The sequence below is a fragment of the Capsicum annuum genome, chromosome 3 (assembly GCF_002878395.1).
Source record: "Capsicum annuum cultivar UCD-10X-F1 chromosome 3, UCD10Xv1.1, whole genome shotgun sequence".
NCBI lineage: Eukaryota > Viridiplantae > Streptophyta > Magnoliopsida > Solanales > Solanaceae > Capsicum > Capsicum annuum.
This window is the reverse complement of record NC_061113.1, coordinates 21,552,260-21,569,118: the sequence shown is the minus strand read 5'-3', so window position 1 is coordinate 21,569,118 and position 16,859 is coordinate 21,552,260. Positions and strand designations below refer to the sequence as shown.

The window sequence follows — 16,859 nt, the reverse complement described above, 5'->3', positions numbered from 1 at the left end:
GTAAAAATCGACCATGAATATGAAGGCATAAAACGGCAAAGCTACAGAGTATGAGACTAGAGAGTACAAACAAAAGGTATTGAAAAGCTTTCTTTGGAAGATAAAAGGATTTTATTTGGAATATTTTAATATAAAAAGTTGAGGGTTAATATTAAATAATCTAAAATCTTAACATTTTTAGTGGGTTTTTTTTAAAAAAATTTTGATTAATTGTTTTAATTTGTCAAATTTCAAGGCGTACGCCAAAGATTAAGGCGCACCTCACGCTTAGGCGTTCGCCTCAAATCACGGGGCATTCGCCTTTTGAGACGTCGTTTTAACACAAAAAATAAAACTTTGATAGTGCACAAATATGATCTTTAACTATTCAAAACTGTACAAATATGACCTCCCTCAAAGTCAATCCTTTTAATGATGTGGTACTGTGTAATTGGATTACCTTTTCACGTAGGCGCGAGTGAAACTCACGCATGAGGGTTGCAAAATGGAAGGTCATATTTGTTTAAATTTGAATAGTTAAAGGTCCTATTTGTGCACTATCAAAGTTTAAAGTCAAAATTATAAATTAATATCAAATTTAGGATCATATTTATTATTATGCGTTTTAGAATATTTTGATTATGCATATATTTTCCATCAATTGACATCATGAGTCTATGACTCTATGCTTACATCTATATGGATAACCAAGATAATATGTGTATAATAGTGAGATTTTAATGTTTATAATCAGATTTATGATTTTATCATCGAAAATATATTTCAATGATCAGTATTAAATATAGAATAAAATTTTATACTAATTATTATGCGATAAACGTGCAATGCACGTTTTCCAAAGACTAATATGGAAAAATCCTTGATACGCTTTCCCAAATGAACTTTACACAATACAAACTCAAATTAATTAAACTTTACACAAAAATAAAAATAAAAAATCTAAATAGGAGTGTGTTGGCAAACAGGGCGTTAATTTAATTAACCCTTATTATAATGCAAAGAGCTTACTGAAACTAGAGGACTGGTGTATACAAGGAGTGGAGCTTCTTGCATGCCGAATCGTCCTCCTCCGGCCGCCGTCGAGTTGCTTTCCGATCATTTCTCCGGCGAATTTGAGTCCTCGGTATCTTCTTAATCCCTTTTTATAGTGTACAAGATTATGAGTTTGCAAAATTGCTGTGTGTCTGCTCAAGTTGTATGAACAAAAATTGAATTCCCCCTTTACTCCATTTACTAAATTTTGTATCTGTTTGCTAAATCAAATTTTCTGTTTACAAAAACCTCCAATTTTGTGATAATTCGTTGTTCATTTTGAGTTTTTTTAATTTTAATAACCATGGTGTCCGAAACAGTTTGTGTTCATCTCCACTAATTCCACAGGGTATCTGTAGCGGGTTCAAACCTTGAAAATAGCTTTTGGAAAAAATGCAAAAATGCAAGGTAAGGCTGCGTACAATACATCCTTGTGGTGGAGTCCTTCCCCGGACCTGCACATAGCGGGGGCTTTAGTGCACCAGGCTGCCCTTTTAGTGTCTTTTAGTCTCCGCTGGGATTTGAACATGAGACCTCATGATTCTCACCCACTTCATTGACCACTAGTCCACACCTTTGGGAGCTTCTTCATTTTGAGTTTGTTCATTCTCTATACATTAGTAGTTACAAGAAAAAGGAAATTTTAATAAAGAAAAAAGATGAATTTACCTTATTTATATGGTTATTGGGATTTTTCTATTGGGATGAAAATTTGTTCCATGTAGTTAGCTGGTATGTGTTGCTGGTGGGAGGTGACAGGTACCCAGTGGAATTAATCGAGGTGAGTGAAAGCTAGCCCGAACACCACGATCATCAAAAAAGAAAGTTCATTTCATTGGTTAGTGTTATACCTATATTGCATTGTCTTTCATTTGTACTACAAGTGTGTATTTCATGCACATTCTTCAAAGTACACTGAAATTAGCGAAAAATAACTTGGATTGCATAGTACTTTTTAATATAGACTCCCTCTGTCTTGGAAAAAGAAATATTTTTGAAACTTATGGTTTAATCTAGGACTGAGGAGTAGTTGTTGTTGTGTTGCACAGAATATTTTTGGCATCTTGTAATTTTGATGAAGTGATTTTTTTCTTTAATGAGTACAATAGATTAAAGCTTGTATGGACTTAAAAGGATAATTCTGGTGTTCATGAATCTTGTTAAGTATGCTATATATTCCATATGGACTTAATTCTTGGATAATGAAAATTGATGTTTTAGGCTGTGAAAATCAAAATAGTTGTCATTTAAAGTTGTATGACTTACCGATCAGTTTCTCATTCGCTGATTGATAACTTCACCTGATTTCAATATATGCAAAGCTGAGGGTTTCCATTTTTAGGATTGTTAAATGTTTTTGTTTTGTATCAATGTGCATATTTGCAGCCATGAAGAGGGCTCTTGAACAAGTGGATCTCTCGTCAGATGAGTCATCTTCCTCTAATGCGGATGACCATAAAGCTAAAAATGGGCGTACGAGCAACATTACCGTCGATCAAGTTGTTGATGAACTTGTTTCTGAAAGTACTACAATTAAGTGTGACAGCAAGCAGATGAATGACAATTTCAACATTGGTCAAGGAGTTGAAGAACTTTTTTCTGAAGGTATTTGTCATTGTTCTGACACAGATCAGTGTACTTCCATTTAGAAGTTATCTTTTCAACTTTTATGATAAATAAACTCTTTTATCCAGTTTTCTGTTTGAGTGGTTATATGGTATTTTTCAGCAGTGATTGATTTTAGTAGATATTAGCTAATTACACCGAAAATTTTACCTTTTCCTCTTGATTGAGCTTGGAAATTTTGTAGGCTGAAATTTTTCTGTTTTTGGTGAACTATTTTGGATTTTGATAACCATTTGACATAATGCTTCAGGCCAGTCAAGACGTTTTCTGTTTAAATATAACAACTCCGTTTCCAATATGAGGACTGAGGCTGTCAAGGACAGAACTAGGAATTTGTGTCAACTGGGGGGCAAAATTAACTCAAATCAAGCTTGCATATCTGTGCACATACTGTAAAGTGATTGCTTATGTAATTAGCAAGTAGTTTATAAGCAAAAGAAAGGCAGCAAAATACGTAGGAGGGAACTGTAAAATTCATCTGATATCTATCAGGAAGTTTGTTAACATGGTGTTCCGAAACATCTTTTTGTAATTAAGAATCTTCTTATGACACTGTTGGTATGAATCTTTATCCGTAGACCATTTAATAGTGTTTGTAACTGTTCACTATTTTTTTTATAAATTCTACGTGGCTTATAAGTTAAATAAATTGCAAAAGCATGCTTTATGAAACCTTGCTATTTGCCAGCCAAAAGTCATGGACTATGGTTTGCTACTCATCAGCTTCGAACCAAGACTGATTCAGGTTTCTTGAGGGTGTTGTATCACTCCGGGAGACTTTCAACCATACTGAAGATGGTCCAGTAAACAACAACATACCTAGTGTATTCCCACATAGTGGGGTTTGGGAGGGTAGAGTGTACACTGTCCATACCACTGCCTCAGGTGAAATAGAGAGACTGTTTCCGATAGACCCCCGGCTTAGGACCAACAACAGTATAACAAACACAAAACATAAATACATATAAACTAGTACAGTATGCAAAACAAACTAACACCGCTAGCCACAAGATAATACCACAGCCACAAGATAATACTAAAAACTATCTATCCGAAACCATAGACATCACTCAACACCACGAACAAGAAACTTCAGACACAAATAAAGAACGCTCCCCTACTGTTACCGACGCACTCCCACCCCAACCCTCTACCCTAATCCGCGTCCTCCACACTTTCCTATCAAGGGTCATATCCTCCGTAAGCTGTAACTGCCCTATTTCGTGCCTAATCACCCCCTCCAATATTTCTTCGGCTCTACCTCTACCTCGCCTAAAACCATCCATAGCCAGTGCCTCACACCTCCGCACTAGAGCATTAGAGCCCCTCCTCATCACATATCCGAACCAACGTAACCTCACTTCTCGCATCTTGTCCTCCACCGAAGCCACTCCCACCTTCTCTTGAATAATCTCATTCCTCACCCTATCTTTTCTGGTATCACCACATATCTATCGCAACATCCTCATCTCTGCCACCTTCAACTTATGGATGTGGGAGTTCTTAACTAGCCAACACTCCCGAAGCGAGCCTCCATGATATCCTCGTCAATATCACCATTGCCCTGAATCATAGACTCCAGATACTTGAAACTCTTCCTCTTCTGAATGGCCTGAGAGTTCAACTTCATAACCACGTCAGCCTCCTACGGCACATCACTAAACTTATACTGCAAGTACTCCATTTTGGTCCTGCTCAACCGAAATCTTTTAGACTCAAGGGTCTGTCTCAAAATCTCCTATTTATCATTAAATCCTCCCCGAGTCTCGTCAATTAGTACCACATCATCAACAAATAACATACACAAAGCACCCCCCTAAATATGTCGCGTCAAAACATCTATCACCAAGTCAAATAAAAAAGGGCTAAGAGTCGATCCCTGTAGCAACCCTATAAAAATCGAAAAGTGCTCTGAATCGCCACTTACCATCCTCACTTGTCCTGAATCGACCTAGTGTATGCTACAGACACCCCTTTAGCCTCCAAGCACCTCCACAGAATTTTCCTGGGAACTCTGTCATATGCTTCTCAATATCAATAAACACCATGTTCAAGTCTTCTTCCTCTCCCGAAACTGCTCCACTAATCTCCTCAGAATGTGAATATTCTCAGTAGTCGAGCGACCTGGCATAAAACCGAACTGATTCTCAGAGATAGTCACGATCCTTCTTAGCCTCAACTCTACCAACCTTTCTCAAACCTTCATAGTATGTCTCCCTTATTCTTATATAATGGAATCATCATGCTCCACCTCCATGCTTCAAGCATTTTCGTCGCCCTAAAATTTATGTTAAACAACCTTGTCAGCTACTCCAAACCTACCTCGCCAGTGCTCTTCCAAAAATCCACTGGAATCTCGTCTGGTCCGTCGCCCTACCCCGACGCATCCTGAGAATAGCCCCCTTGAACTCCCCAACCTTGATACACTACAATAACCATAATCGCGACACTTCTCAGATTTCTCTAAGTCCCCTAACACAAAACCTTTGTCCCCCTTGTCGTTCAAAAGTTTATAAAAAGAGGACTGTCACCTCTTCCTAATGAGGGCATCCTCAACCAACACTGTACCATCCTCTCCCTTGATGCACTTCACTTGGTCAAGGTCACGAGCCCTCTGCTCCCTGGCCTTGGCAAGCCCATACAACTTATCCCCACCTTTCTCCTCTAAAGCCGCATACAAGCTCTCAAAAGCTGTTGTCTTAGCCGCCGTAACCACTAACTTAGCCTCTCTTCTAGCTACCTTATACTCCTCCTTATTAGCATAAGCCACCTTCTTAGACTCCACCTTCCTCTTTAACTTCTTTGTTCGACCCCCAGTCCCTCGATGCTTGCTAGATCGACCTCTCGAGACACCCAACACCTCTCTAGCAGTCTTCCTAATGCAACTGGAAATCGTCTCCCACATACTATCCACATCTCCTTTACTCTTCCAAGCCCCTCTACTCTTCAACTTCTCCCCCATCTCCAAACCACAAACCAAAGTCAAGCTACCTCGCTTAATCTTGGGTAGAGCCTCCACACTCCTCTTTTTTGTGCCCTTACTGATTACCAAGTCCATCACCAACAACCTATGTTGAGTCGAAAAATTCTCGCTAGGTATGACTTTACAGTCTTTACATAGCGCTCTATCACCCTTCCTAGGGAGCAAAAAAGTCTATCTGAGTCTTGGCCATCTATGTTGCTTGGACTCAGCGGTTATGCCGTCGAACCCGTTCTGACGTGACACTAGTGCGGACGTCGGAGATGTTGACCAACATCAAGAAAAGAGTTGTCTTCGTTGTCGAAAAGGAGAAATCGGCGACTATAATTGTTGTCGTCGTGAGAAAATCGGCGGTTGTGAAGGGTTGTCGTCATCGAAATTTCAATGTTTCGATGTGGAAGAAAGAGAAAATGGTAGAATGCTCTAATCTGTTATTGTCGGTGCTGACTGTTGAGTGGTCCTATTTTTTAGTTATTTATATTTTTTATATTTTTTTTAAAATACAACAACAACAAACCCAGTGTATTCCCACTTAGTGGGGTCTGGGGGGGTAAGATGTACGCAGTCCATACCTCTACCTCTGATGAAGTAGAAAGGCTGTTTCCGAAAGACCCCCGGCTCAAGTCACGAGATATCACACAAACACATAGTACAGCACAGAAGCAGATGACATAACATAGATACGGCACCCATAAGGAATATAAAACAGAGTAAAGCAGGAATGCAGGAATATAAAGCAGAGGAAAGCACACAGATTCGTAATAAACATGGAACACGGAACACGAAACACTGAATACGGAATCATAACAGGAATACACCCCCACCAATTAATTCCCTACACTAGCGACCCGAACTGGCCCTAATCCTCTGCCGTAATTCGCATCCTCCAGACCTTCCTATCTAGGGTCATGTCCTCGGTGAGCTGTAACTGTTCCATGTCCCGCCTAATCACCTCACCCCAGTACTTCTTCGGTCTACCCCTACCCCGTCTAAAACCATCCAACGCTAGCCTCTCACACCTACGGACCGGGGCATCCATGCCCCTCCTCTTCACGTGTCCGAACCATCTCAATCGTGCTTCCCGCATCTTACACTCCACTGAAGTCACACCAACCTTCTCCCGGATAGTCTCATTCCGAACTCTATCCCCTCGGGTCAGTCCACACATCCAGCGCAACATCCGCATTTCTGCCACCTTCATTTTTTGGATGTGGGAGTTCTTAACTGGCCAACACTCCGCTCCATACAGCAAGGCCGGACGGACTACCACCCTATAGAATTTGCCTTTAAGCTTGGGCGGCACCTTCTTATCACACAGCACCCCCGATGCGAGTTTCCACTTCATCCATCCCGCCCCAATACGGTGCGAGACATCCTCGTCAATCTCACCGTTACTCTGGATCACGGACCCGAGATACTTGAACTTATCCCTCTTCCCTACCTCCTGTGCTTCTAGCCTCACTACTACCTCATTCTCCCGCCTCACGTCATTAAACTTACATTCCACATACTCTGTCTTGGTTCTGCTCACCCTGAACCCTTTAGACTCCAGAGTTTGCCTCCACAACTCTAATTTGTCATTCACACCCCCTCGAGTCTCATCTATCAGGACTACATCGTCTGCAAAAAGCATACACCACGGCACCTCCCCTTGGATACGCCGCGTCAACACATCCATTACTAACGCAAACAAAAAGGGACTAAGAGTAGATCCCTGATGCAATCCTGTCAGGACAGTGAAATGCTCTGAGTCTCCTCCCGCCGTCCTCACCTGGGTTTTCGCTCCCTCATACATATCCTTAATTACTCTGATATATGCCTGCGGTACTCCACTCACCTCCAAGCATCTCCAAAGCACTTCCCTGGGGACTTTGTCGTACGCCTTTTCCAGGTCGATGAACACCATGTGCAGATCCTTCTTCCTCTCCCTATACTGCTCCCCCAACCTCCGTACCAGGTGGATTGCCTCCGTCGTCGAGCGGCCGGGCATAAATCCGAACTGGTTTTCCGAAATAGACACTATCCGTCTCAGCCTCACCTCGACCACTCTCTCCCATATCTTCATAGAGTGACTCAGTAACTTAATCCCCCTATAGTTATTGCAACACTGAATGTCCCCCTTATTCTTATAGAGGGGGATCATGGTACTCCACCTCCACGCCTCGGGCATCTTTGCCGTCCTGAAAATTTCATTGAACAATGCAGTCAACCACCTTACACCAGCCTCTCCAACGAACTTCCAAAACTCCACCGGTATCTCATCCGGCCCCGTCGCCCTACCCCTTCGCATCCTGCGGACTGCCTGTCTAACCTCGTCTACCTTAAAACGTCTACAATAGCTAAAATCCCGACACTCCCCTGAGTGCTCCAGTTCCCCTAACACAATAGCTCTGTCCCCCTCGTCATTCAAGAGCGTATGAAAGTACGACTGCCATCTCTTCTTTATGTGACCGTCCTCCACCAACACTCTACCGTCCTCCCCCTTAATGCACCTCACCTGATCGAGGTCACGACCCTTCCTCTCCCTAGCCTTAGCGAGTCGGAACAACTTTTTCTCCCCTCCTTTCCCCTGTAACCCTGCATACAAGCTCTCAAAAGCGGCCGTCTTAGCTGCCGTGACCGCTGACTTCGCCTCCTTCCTCGCTAGCTTGTACTCTTTCCTATTTACCCGCTTCTCTTCTTCGTCCTTACTTTCCACCAACTTAGCATACGCCTCTTTCTTGGTCTCCACTTTCTTCCCCACCTCTTCATTCCACCACCAATCCCCCCGATGATGTCCGGCCCGGCCCCTAGAAACACCCAACACCTCCCTTGCATTCTCCCTGATGCACGTTGCCGCCCTGTCCCACATATTATCCACGTCCCCCCTACACTCCCACACCCCCATTCCCGCCAACCTCTCCCCTATCTCCCACGCATTCACTGGCGTCAAGCCGCCCCACTTAATTCTCAGTCTACACTCCTTACTCCTCCTCTTTCTATTCTTCTTTATACCCAAATCCATAACCAAGAGCCTATGTTGGGTCGAAAGATTCTCACTCGGGATGACTTTACAGTCTTTACACAACGCCCTATCCCCTTTTGAGTGTTTGATATTCCAAATACTACTACTAATTGAAATGAATTTACTTTTTTTCCATATAAAAAAATAATACTCCTAATTTAAAAAGTAACTAAAAGAAATAACCTTAAAAGTGGGTTGGGAAAAGTAAAGAATATTTATTTAGGAATAAAGTTTCCTCGACACATAGGAAAGAGTAAATTGGAATGGTTGTTTAAATATGGGAAATGTCCAAAATTGTCTTTATAACTCTATATTTATAATATTTGATTTTTTTTAGCCGAATCCCCGCACTTGTATCCATAATCGAATTCGCACCCCCAAAGGGTCCCCGGTTCATACCCACTCCGTGGGTGTCGGGGAAGGGATGTCTAGGCAGCCTCACCCCAGCTTCGCTGAAGGGCTGATTCGAACCCAGGACCTGGTACACCACGGTAAGCAAGCTTACCGCTGAGCCAAGCCGGCCCTTCTTACCCTCAAATCTTAAAATTTAAATTTTGACGAACCTAACTCTCGGATCCGCACCCGTCTCGGATATCTGCACCCGAGGCCATGCAACTTTGTTGGCCACTAAACTACGAAACGTAATAAGGTGTTCCTCCTTCGAAAAGCTCGAATTCACTATCCACAACCCAAAAGCCTTAGAAAAATCCAAAAGAGAAGCTCTTCCTTCATTCCTCTCCCCAAAACTGAAATCGCCATGCACATAATCATAACCTCTCGACAAAGACCCAATATGCCCATTGAAATCTCCTCCCACGAAAAGCTTCTCCGCTTGGGATGCCCTTCACCACCTCATCCAAAACCATCCAAAAGCCCTTCTTCTCCTCCTCGTCCAAACCTACTTGCGGAGCATAGGCACTAATAACGTTCACCGTAGACCCTCCAATGACCAACTTAACAGAAATCAACCTATCACCGACTCTCTGAACCTCTACCACTCCATAAGTTCTTCATCTACTAAGATACCTACCCCATTTTTATGTCTCATGCTACCCGAGTACCACAACTTACATCCATCCACATCTCTTGCCTTAGTGCTTACCCATTTAGTTTCCTGGACACACGCTATACTAACCCTCCTCTTTCTAAGAATCTTCACCAGCTCTATAGACTTATCTTGAAGCGTCCCTATGTTCTAGGACCCAACTCTCAACCAAGCACCCTTATCCCACCTAGCCCTACTACCCCTCTCCCCCAACCACAGACTCGAACCTAGACCCAATCCCATCCCCGACCTCAACCTATGACATGACCATAGTCCACCATCTATCACCCCAGCCACCACTCAAAAGGATATAATAGAAGAAAATGAAGAAGAAAAGGAGACAAAAAATACGAGCAAAAGGGTACGGCTAAAAACAACTAAATAGGCAAACAAAAACCAGCAAGTGGGCTTGATACTCACAAGCAACAACAAGCACTATACTACCCACCGTAAATAGGTATGTTAATAAAGAATACCTACTAAGTTACGGAGAAACCGAAACCCGCAATCCCACTGGAACAATCAAGAAAACCAGACAAGAAATCAAGATAGAAAAAGAGACAGGAAACCTATACCAAATAAACTAGGGAGGAATAAACTAGAGAAGATGAAACGAGTGACTGGGAGAAGACGTGGGAGAAGACGCACTGTAGGATGTTTTCTTGATCGTTTTGTCGAATTCGGGCAAATTGTTGCAGAAATTGGTCGCCGAAATTTGTTGCCGCCGCCTTTACCCTACTGCTGGTACCGCGTCCCTGTAATTGGTCGGCGGAGAATTTGCTGGTCGTCGGAATCTTGATGTCGCCGCCTGAAGTGCCGGATCTGGACTTGTAGTACCTAAAAAGGGTTATACAGAAAGGAGAAGAGAACTGAAATATGAAAAACGACGATCAGATCGCCGGAAACCGGCGTGTATGGTTCAGTAAAGCAATGAGAAAAATTAACATAGTAGGTGTCTCCGCAATCCCAAAAAAGCTTTCAAGTACTTTTGTTGTTGTGTTTGGGTAAAATTAAAAAAGTGCTTTTACGCATTTGTTTGGCTTTTGGCCTATAAACCCATCCAAACAGTCTCTAACTGCCAGAAGGCATAATTTCTGCTTCTACTTGAAAATATAAACAGATTACCATAATGTTGTTCTGAGATCAGATTTAGCTATATTTAAGGAAGCGAATCATTTCCGATCTAATAAGTCATTTAAAGCAGTGTTTTAAAAGGCGTGGGTGTGAGGCGAGGAGTAAGCCTCGAGGCACTGGGTGTAAGCCTCATGGATCTTTAATTCTTAATATTTTATAAATTTATATAATAAAAATAAATAAATAAAAGACAGAAGTATATACAAATTATAGAAATTGCAAGACAGGATCTATCTACATTTCCACAATTTTATATTTTCTTGCAATTTTTAGGAAAACAGAAAAGTGAAAGCAAGCAGGAAACTAGAAGAATGGTAGAAAGAAGCAATACCTACTAAATCTTGATTTGCGTCAGCAGTATGGGAAGGAAAAATAGTTGGATCATTCAAGGAAGTTTAGGGCTCCTTCTAATTTTGTTCTTTGCTTACACACGAAGAGAGGGCTTCTCATATAGGTTGGAGATATGTGGGGGAGAGTAGTCTGGTGGTGGAGAATAATGTGACAGAAGCGACAAAACTGGATCACATTTCCTTTGAAGGATGTTTAAGGGATGCTTTTCCTCGTGGTATGAAAATGCAGCTTTTGCTCTAAATAAATGACTTACCTTGTGATTATTTTACTCCAAAGCATCCAAAAGAGGAGAATTAGAAAATATGATCCTGTTTTGTTGCTTGTGTCACATTATTCTCCACCACCTGGCTACTCTTCCTATATATTATTCCAGAACGGGGGCACTACCATATGAGAACCCTCTCTTTGGTGTACCCAAAGAACAAATCAGAAGGAGATCTACACTTTTCTGAATCCTTTCACTCTTCTTTATTTTGGTATTGATTCATTCTACCGATCTATTTGGGCTGTAAAATTGTTGAGCATTAACATTGTTTCGGGGGTGCAAGACATGACAAATTAGCTTGCTTCCACTCTTCTAAACTAGCTTTTGGAAAATTTGGAAATTAAAACATGCAAAAGAAACCGTGGGAACAAAATTCTTTATGAAAACTGAAACTGAAAATACTATGAAGTCACCTCAAGATGTTTTTGTCCCCTTTTCTAATTTTTTCTCGTCTAATAAATGAATCATTCAACAGAGACTCTGTGGCTCAAGAAGCTTTAACAATTATACGAAAATGAGTGTCGCCTTCTTTTTATCTTGATGAGATCAATAGATCTGTCTATCTACTGCAAGGGAGTATTGTTTTCTTCTTTTTCCCTTCAGTTCCTTGTTTTGGTTGAGTATTGTGGATAAAAAATGATATAGATCTGATGAGATGCTTCAGCTGATCCATTTGGATGGGAACGGGAATATAAGATTTCAGTTTAGTGGTCATTCTAGCCATAGTTTATCAGCCGACTTCCATGCCAACACGAGTAGAGGCAGATTTAGGGTTTAAGTTCTGTGGGTTCAATTCTTAAGGCCCCTAGCATTGAACCATTGTATGTCTAAACTTATGGATTCACACTTACTATTTATTGCAATTTTAGTGCATTTTTACACACAAAATTATGTTCTGCATTGAAAATACCGGATTCAAATGAACCCGGTGCCGCTATGCCGTCTCCGCCACTGAACAGGAGTGGGTTAACTCTTTAGGAAGAATTCTTACGTTGACCTGGAATAAGAACATAGGAGAAGAGCCTAATAAAAAATAGAATGCAGGAAGACATAAAGTTGGACAAGAATTAGCATATAAAGAGAGATTTGTTCTGCCCTTTGCTTTTCCCAGAGTGGATTAGTCAATAGAATGGATCCGTCCCTAAGAATCCCCTGAAAGTGATGAAGAATGTTGTAGCATCATAAAAGAAGTCAGATGTTAGAAAAGCTCATCCATGGATCTCTTCCCATACAAATTAACCCCCAACCCCCAAACAAAAACAAATCAACAACAACATACCCAGTGAATACACACAAAGTGGGGTCTGGGGAGGTTAAGTGTACGCAGTCCATACCACTACCTCGGATGAGGTAGAGAAGCTGTTTCCAATAGACCCCCAGCTCAAGAAAACAAAAACAAATCATTATGAGGATTGTTTGCCTCTATTTAGTTAAGTTTTTTGTTGTTAAGTCCGACCTATAAAAGAATCTTTTGACACATCTTCCATAAAACAGAAGAATAGTTTGTTTACAAAGTTAATGTGCAGATCTTGAGTCTTGTTGATGATAGTGCTGATACTGCAATGAGATCTTTTCTTTGGCAGGAAAATCCTTTTAAGAATTTGTATTCAATCCTGAGTTCAAACTAGTTTCAGTCAGTTGAAAGGTGCATGAATTAAGTAGATTTATGAATCACCATATGTAGGTCCTTGACCATTATTCCTTGAGTTACATCTATATAACTAGTCTGACAGGCTGTGGTCTGCAATGCAGATGCAATTCTCCGAAGAGCGAAAATGTACCAAGAGTACATGCAGATGGTTCCTATGCCTACAGAGGCGCACTCTCTGATTCCTTGCAACTCCTGGAGAGGATTGGCTGCATCAATCAAGACATTATATGGGCAACCACTGCATTACCTGACCAACCTCCGCATGAAGGAGTGGGATAAAATGAGGATTGAGGCCGATAATGAAGACGATCCATTGGATATGCTCATCCATCCGAACAATGCCGAATCATGCATCTGGCATTTGGAAGAAGTTCACAGGCGTACTTCGTCTCCTTCATACCTTGCCAGACTCTGGGTTGCTGATCCCATGTATCACGTTTATATTGATGCTATTTTCCCAAAGTTGCAGAATCCATCCAAATAGATTCTTCTGCAGATACCAATCCATCCTATGGACTTGGTCTAGAATCCTGAATTTGTAGTATTGTAGTATTAAAAGACAACCATGTATGGTTTGGAAAATGTTTATCCTATGGATGTTTGAGTCTATGCTGTGTTCTCGTGTTGAGAGAGCATTTTATGTTCATATTTCATATGCTACAAATGTTGATCAAATTTGCTAATGTGCTTCGTGGTAATGGATTTTAAGAGATGCAACTTTGTTCGTATTTCAAAGGCCATTGTGGTCTAGCCCTTTCCCAGCCCTTGCACATAGCGGAAACTTTAGTGCACCGGCTGCCCTTCTTTCTAGTTCTATGAGAGGGAAGACATCTAACCTCTTGGTTATTGGACTTCCAAGATTTGACCATGGGCCAAAAGCTTTCTTAGTTTTATAATTTAGTTGTGTATTATAATTAGCTAGTTCTTTTTCTCCTATCCTCATCTTTAGACCACAATTCCAGTTGCATTTGATAAAGTTACCAATACAATGTACGTATCATACACCATATACAACATTGAGCTACCAATAATCACCACAAGAACACAACCCTCCTTGGAAAAAATGGAAACGGTTGTTATCTCGGACAACAATATGCCGGTCATATACTTTTGAAACAAATTTTGCAAATGAATGGCAATCTGAGCACATGCGGAGGTTTTTCACTATACGAATGGGATGTCCCTGAGTTGTAGAGATGAGTCCATATGCCATGGCTATTTTCTCGCTATGTCGATTGAGCAAGAATTCTTTCTCTTGCTCATCAACATCTATGAAAACATTTGTAAGATCAGGGACATGACCTGCCTCTCCAACCCTGCAGTTCATTTCATCTAGCATTAGGCAAATGTTGTGGTGTTCTGGGTGAAACTCATCACCTGAAGTGAACTCGTGAATGTTCCCATTCACCTCGATTGAGCTTGAACCGGGGTTCTTCTTTATCCCTCTCTCCTTCATGGACATCCTTACCTTGGCAACATCAGTCCATTTCCCTCTTAAAGCATAAATATTTGAAAGAAGCACATGGATCCCAGCTTTATCTGGGGATGATTCTGAGATCATATCAATTGCATAAGTTGCCAGCTCATCGTTTTTATGCATCTTACAAGCAGCAAGGAAAGCCCCCCAAACTGCATCATTGGGCTCCATTGGCATGTTTTTAATTATATCAACAGCTTCTTTCAATAAGCCAGCGCGACCAAGCATATCAACAATGCACCCATAATGCACTATTTGTGGTGAGATGCCATGGATCTCTTTCATACGCCTAAAAATTTCCATTCCTTCTCCTACTAAGCCCCCATGGCTACATGCAGTCAGTACAGCCACAAACACAACATGGTCAGGTTCCACCCCTTCCCGAAGCATCTCATAGAACAGTTTGATTGCCCTCTTACCATTTCCTTCCATAGCCATGGCCCCTATTGTGGCAGTCCAGGCAGAGACATCCCTCTCTTTCATTTTGTTGAACACTTTCATCGCATTTGCAGGATCACCACACCTAGCAAACATGTCAACAAGTGCAGTACTTAGCTGCATATCTAGATAAATTTCGTACTTCTCAATGTAAATATATATCCACTTAGCCAGATCATTAGCACCTAAGTATCCACAGGCAGATGCAACACTGACCATTGTCACTCTATCTGCTTTAATCCCTTCATTCTGCATTACACGAAATAGATGAATTGCATCCTCAAACATGCTCTGCTGTACCAAACCACCAATCATGGTGTTCCATGACACGAGATCGCTCTCAGGCATATCGTTAAAAGTTTTGCAAGCTTCCTCCACATCACCATTTCTCAGAAAGCCCGCAATAAGTGAATTCCACGAGACTACTGTCTTGTTCGACATCTGATCAAAAACTCTGCAAGCCCATTCTTGACTCCCACACTTCATGTACATATCTATCATGGCATTACTAATGGAATCCCAATTCTCTAACCCGTTCCTCAACACATAAGCATGACACTGCTTTCCAAAGTAAACATCAGCCATCTCTGTAGAAGCTGATATAGAAGACAACAAAGTTACTCTATCCGGACGAGGTCCTCCATGAGAAAGCATTTCACCCAAGACCTCAAGTGCTTCCCTTACCATCCCATTACGCACATAGTTTGATAAAGCAGTGTTATAAAGTACCAAATTCCGATCAACACATTCCTCAAGAAGCCTTTTCGCCTTACCCATCGATCCACATTTCATATACATATCTACAAGAGCATTTACCATAACAGTATTAACCTTCAATCCCACCTTCTCAATATAACCATACACTCGTTCTGCCAATCCCAAATCCCCCAACTTCGCACAAGCCGATAACACACACACCATCGTCACAGAATTCGGCACAACAGCGCCCTCCCCCTCCTCCCCCGCCCCCTCTGTCATCTCAAAAAACAATTTCACCGCCTCTTCCGCCTTCTCACTCCTCACATACCCATTAATCAGACAAGTCCACGACACTAAATTTCTCTCCGACATTTTATCAAACACCTTCCGCGCTTTCCCTACCTCCCCACATTCCCCATATAAATGTATCAATGAATTCAACACAAACACATCATCACCAAAACCCCATTTCAATGCCAACCCCATAACTTGAACCCCTTCACTAAACCTTCCGTCTTTAGCACAAACACTCAAAACCAATGGAAAAGTATACCCATCAAACTCCACTGATTCACCAACCATTCTTGCAAAAACCAACAATGCTTCATAGAACAAACCCGCTAACCAATACCCTTTAATCAATACATTATACACGTAGGTAAAATTACTGTAGCCTTCTTTACGTAAATTATCGAAAGCTATTTGCGCGTATTTCATGGACCCCGTTTCGGAGTATTTAGTAATGAGTTTGGTAAGAAAACTAGGATGTTGATTGTAGCCGTGTTTAGTGAAATGGGCGTGGAGTTGTTTGATTTGGTTGAGGTTTTTGCATGATTGTAGTAAGTTGGTGGTTGTTGTTGTTGGAGTTTGAGTGGATTGAGGTTGTTGTGCAGTGGAAAGAAGAGGAGGAAGTGAGAGATTTAAGGTTGTTGCCATTGTTATTTGAGGTGTTTATTCAACTCTACTGATCTCATGCTCCATTGATGACAAGTGAGAACTACAACATATTGTTATTTCCACAATATGGTCGGGTATGCAGAATCTGTATAGCAGAACAACAACTTCATCTAGTTCAAATTTATAAACAAGAACACAATGAAGTATATATTAATATCCTCAACATAAGATCAAAATGATCTTTTCAAGAGGTGTATTTA

General features: G+C 41.3%; 2 protein-coding genes across 2 annotated transcripts; one reads left to right on the top strand and one right to left on the bottom strand.

Moving 5' to 3' along the window:
* The first annotated feature begins 987 nt into the window (after window positions 1–987).
* On the top strand, window positions 988–13,805 carry LOC107864143 (protein RDM1). The gene is made up of 4 exons (XM_047409180.1): window positions 988–1,123; window positions 1,381–1,440; window positions 2,419–2,637; window positions 13,190–13,805. Exons 2-4 carry the CDS (start codon window positions 1,434–1,436, stop codon window positions 13,570–13,572), a joined length of 609 nt encoding a protein of 202 aa, XP_047265136.1. The 5' UTR covers window positions 988–1,123; window positions 1,381–1,433; the 3' UTR covers window positions 13,573–13,805.
* A 227-nt stretch (window positions 13,806–14,032) lies between these two features.
* Window positions 14,033–16,794, bottom strand: LOC107864142 (pentatricopeptide repeat-containing protein At3g22690). Its single transcript, XM_016710423.2, has one exon. It carries the CDS (start codon window positions 16,636–16,638, stop codon window positions 14,110–14,112), a length of 2,529 nt encoding a protein of 842 aa, XP_016565909.2. The 5' UTR covers window positions 16,639–16,794; the 3' UTR covers window positions 14,033–14,109.
* Window positions 16,795–16,859: the final 65 nt, after the last annotated feature.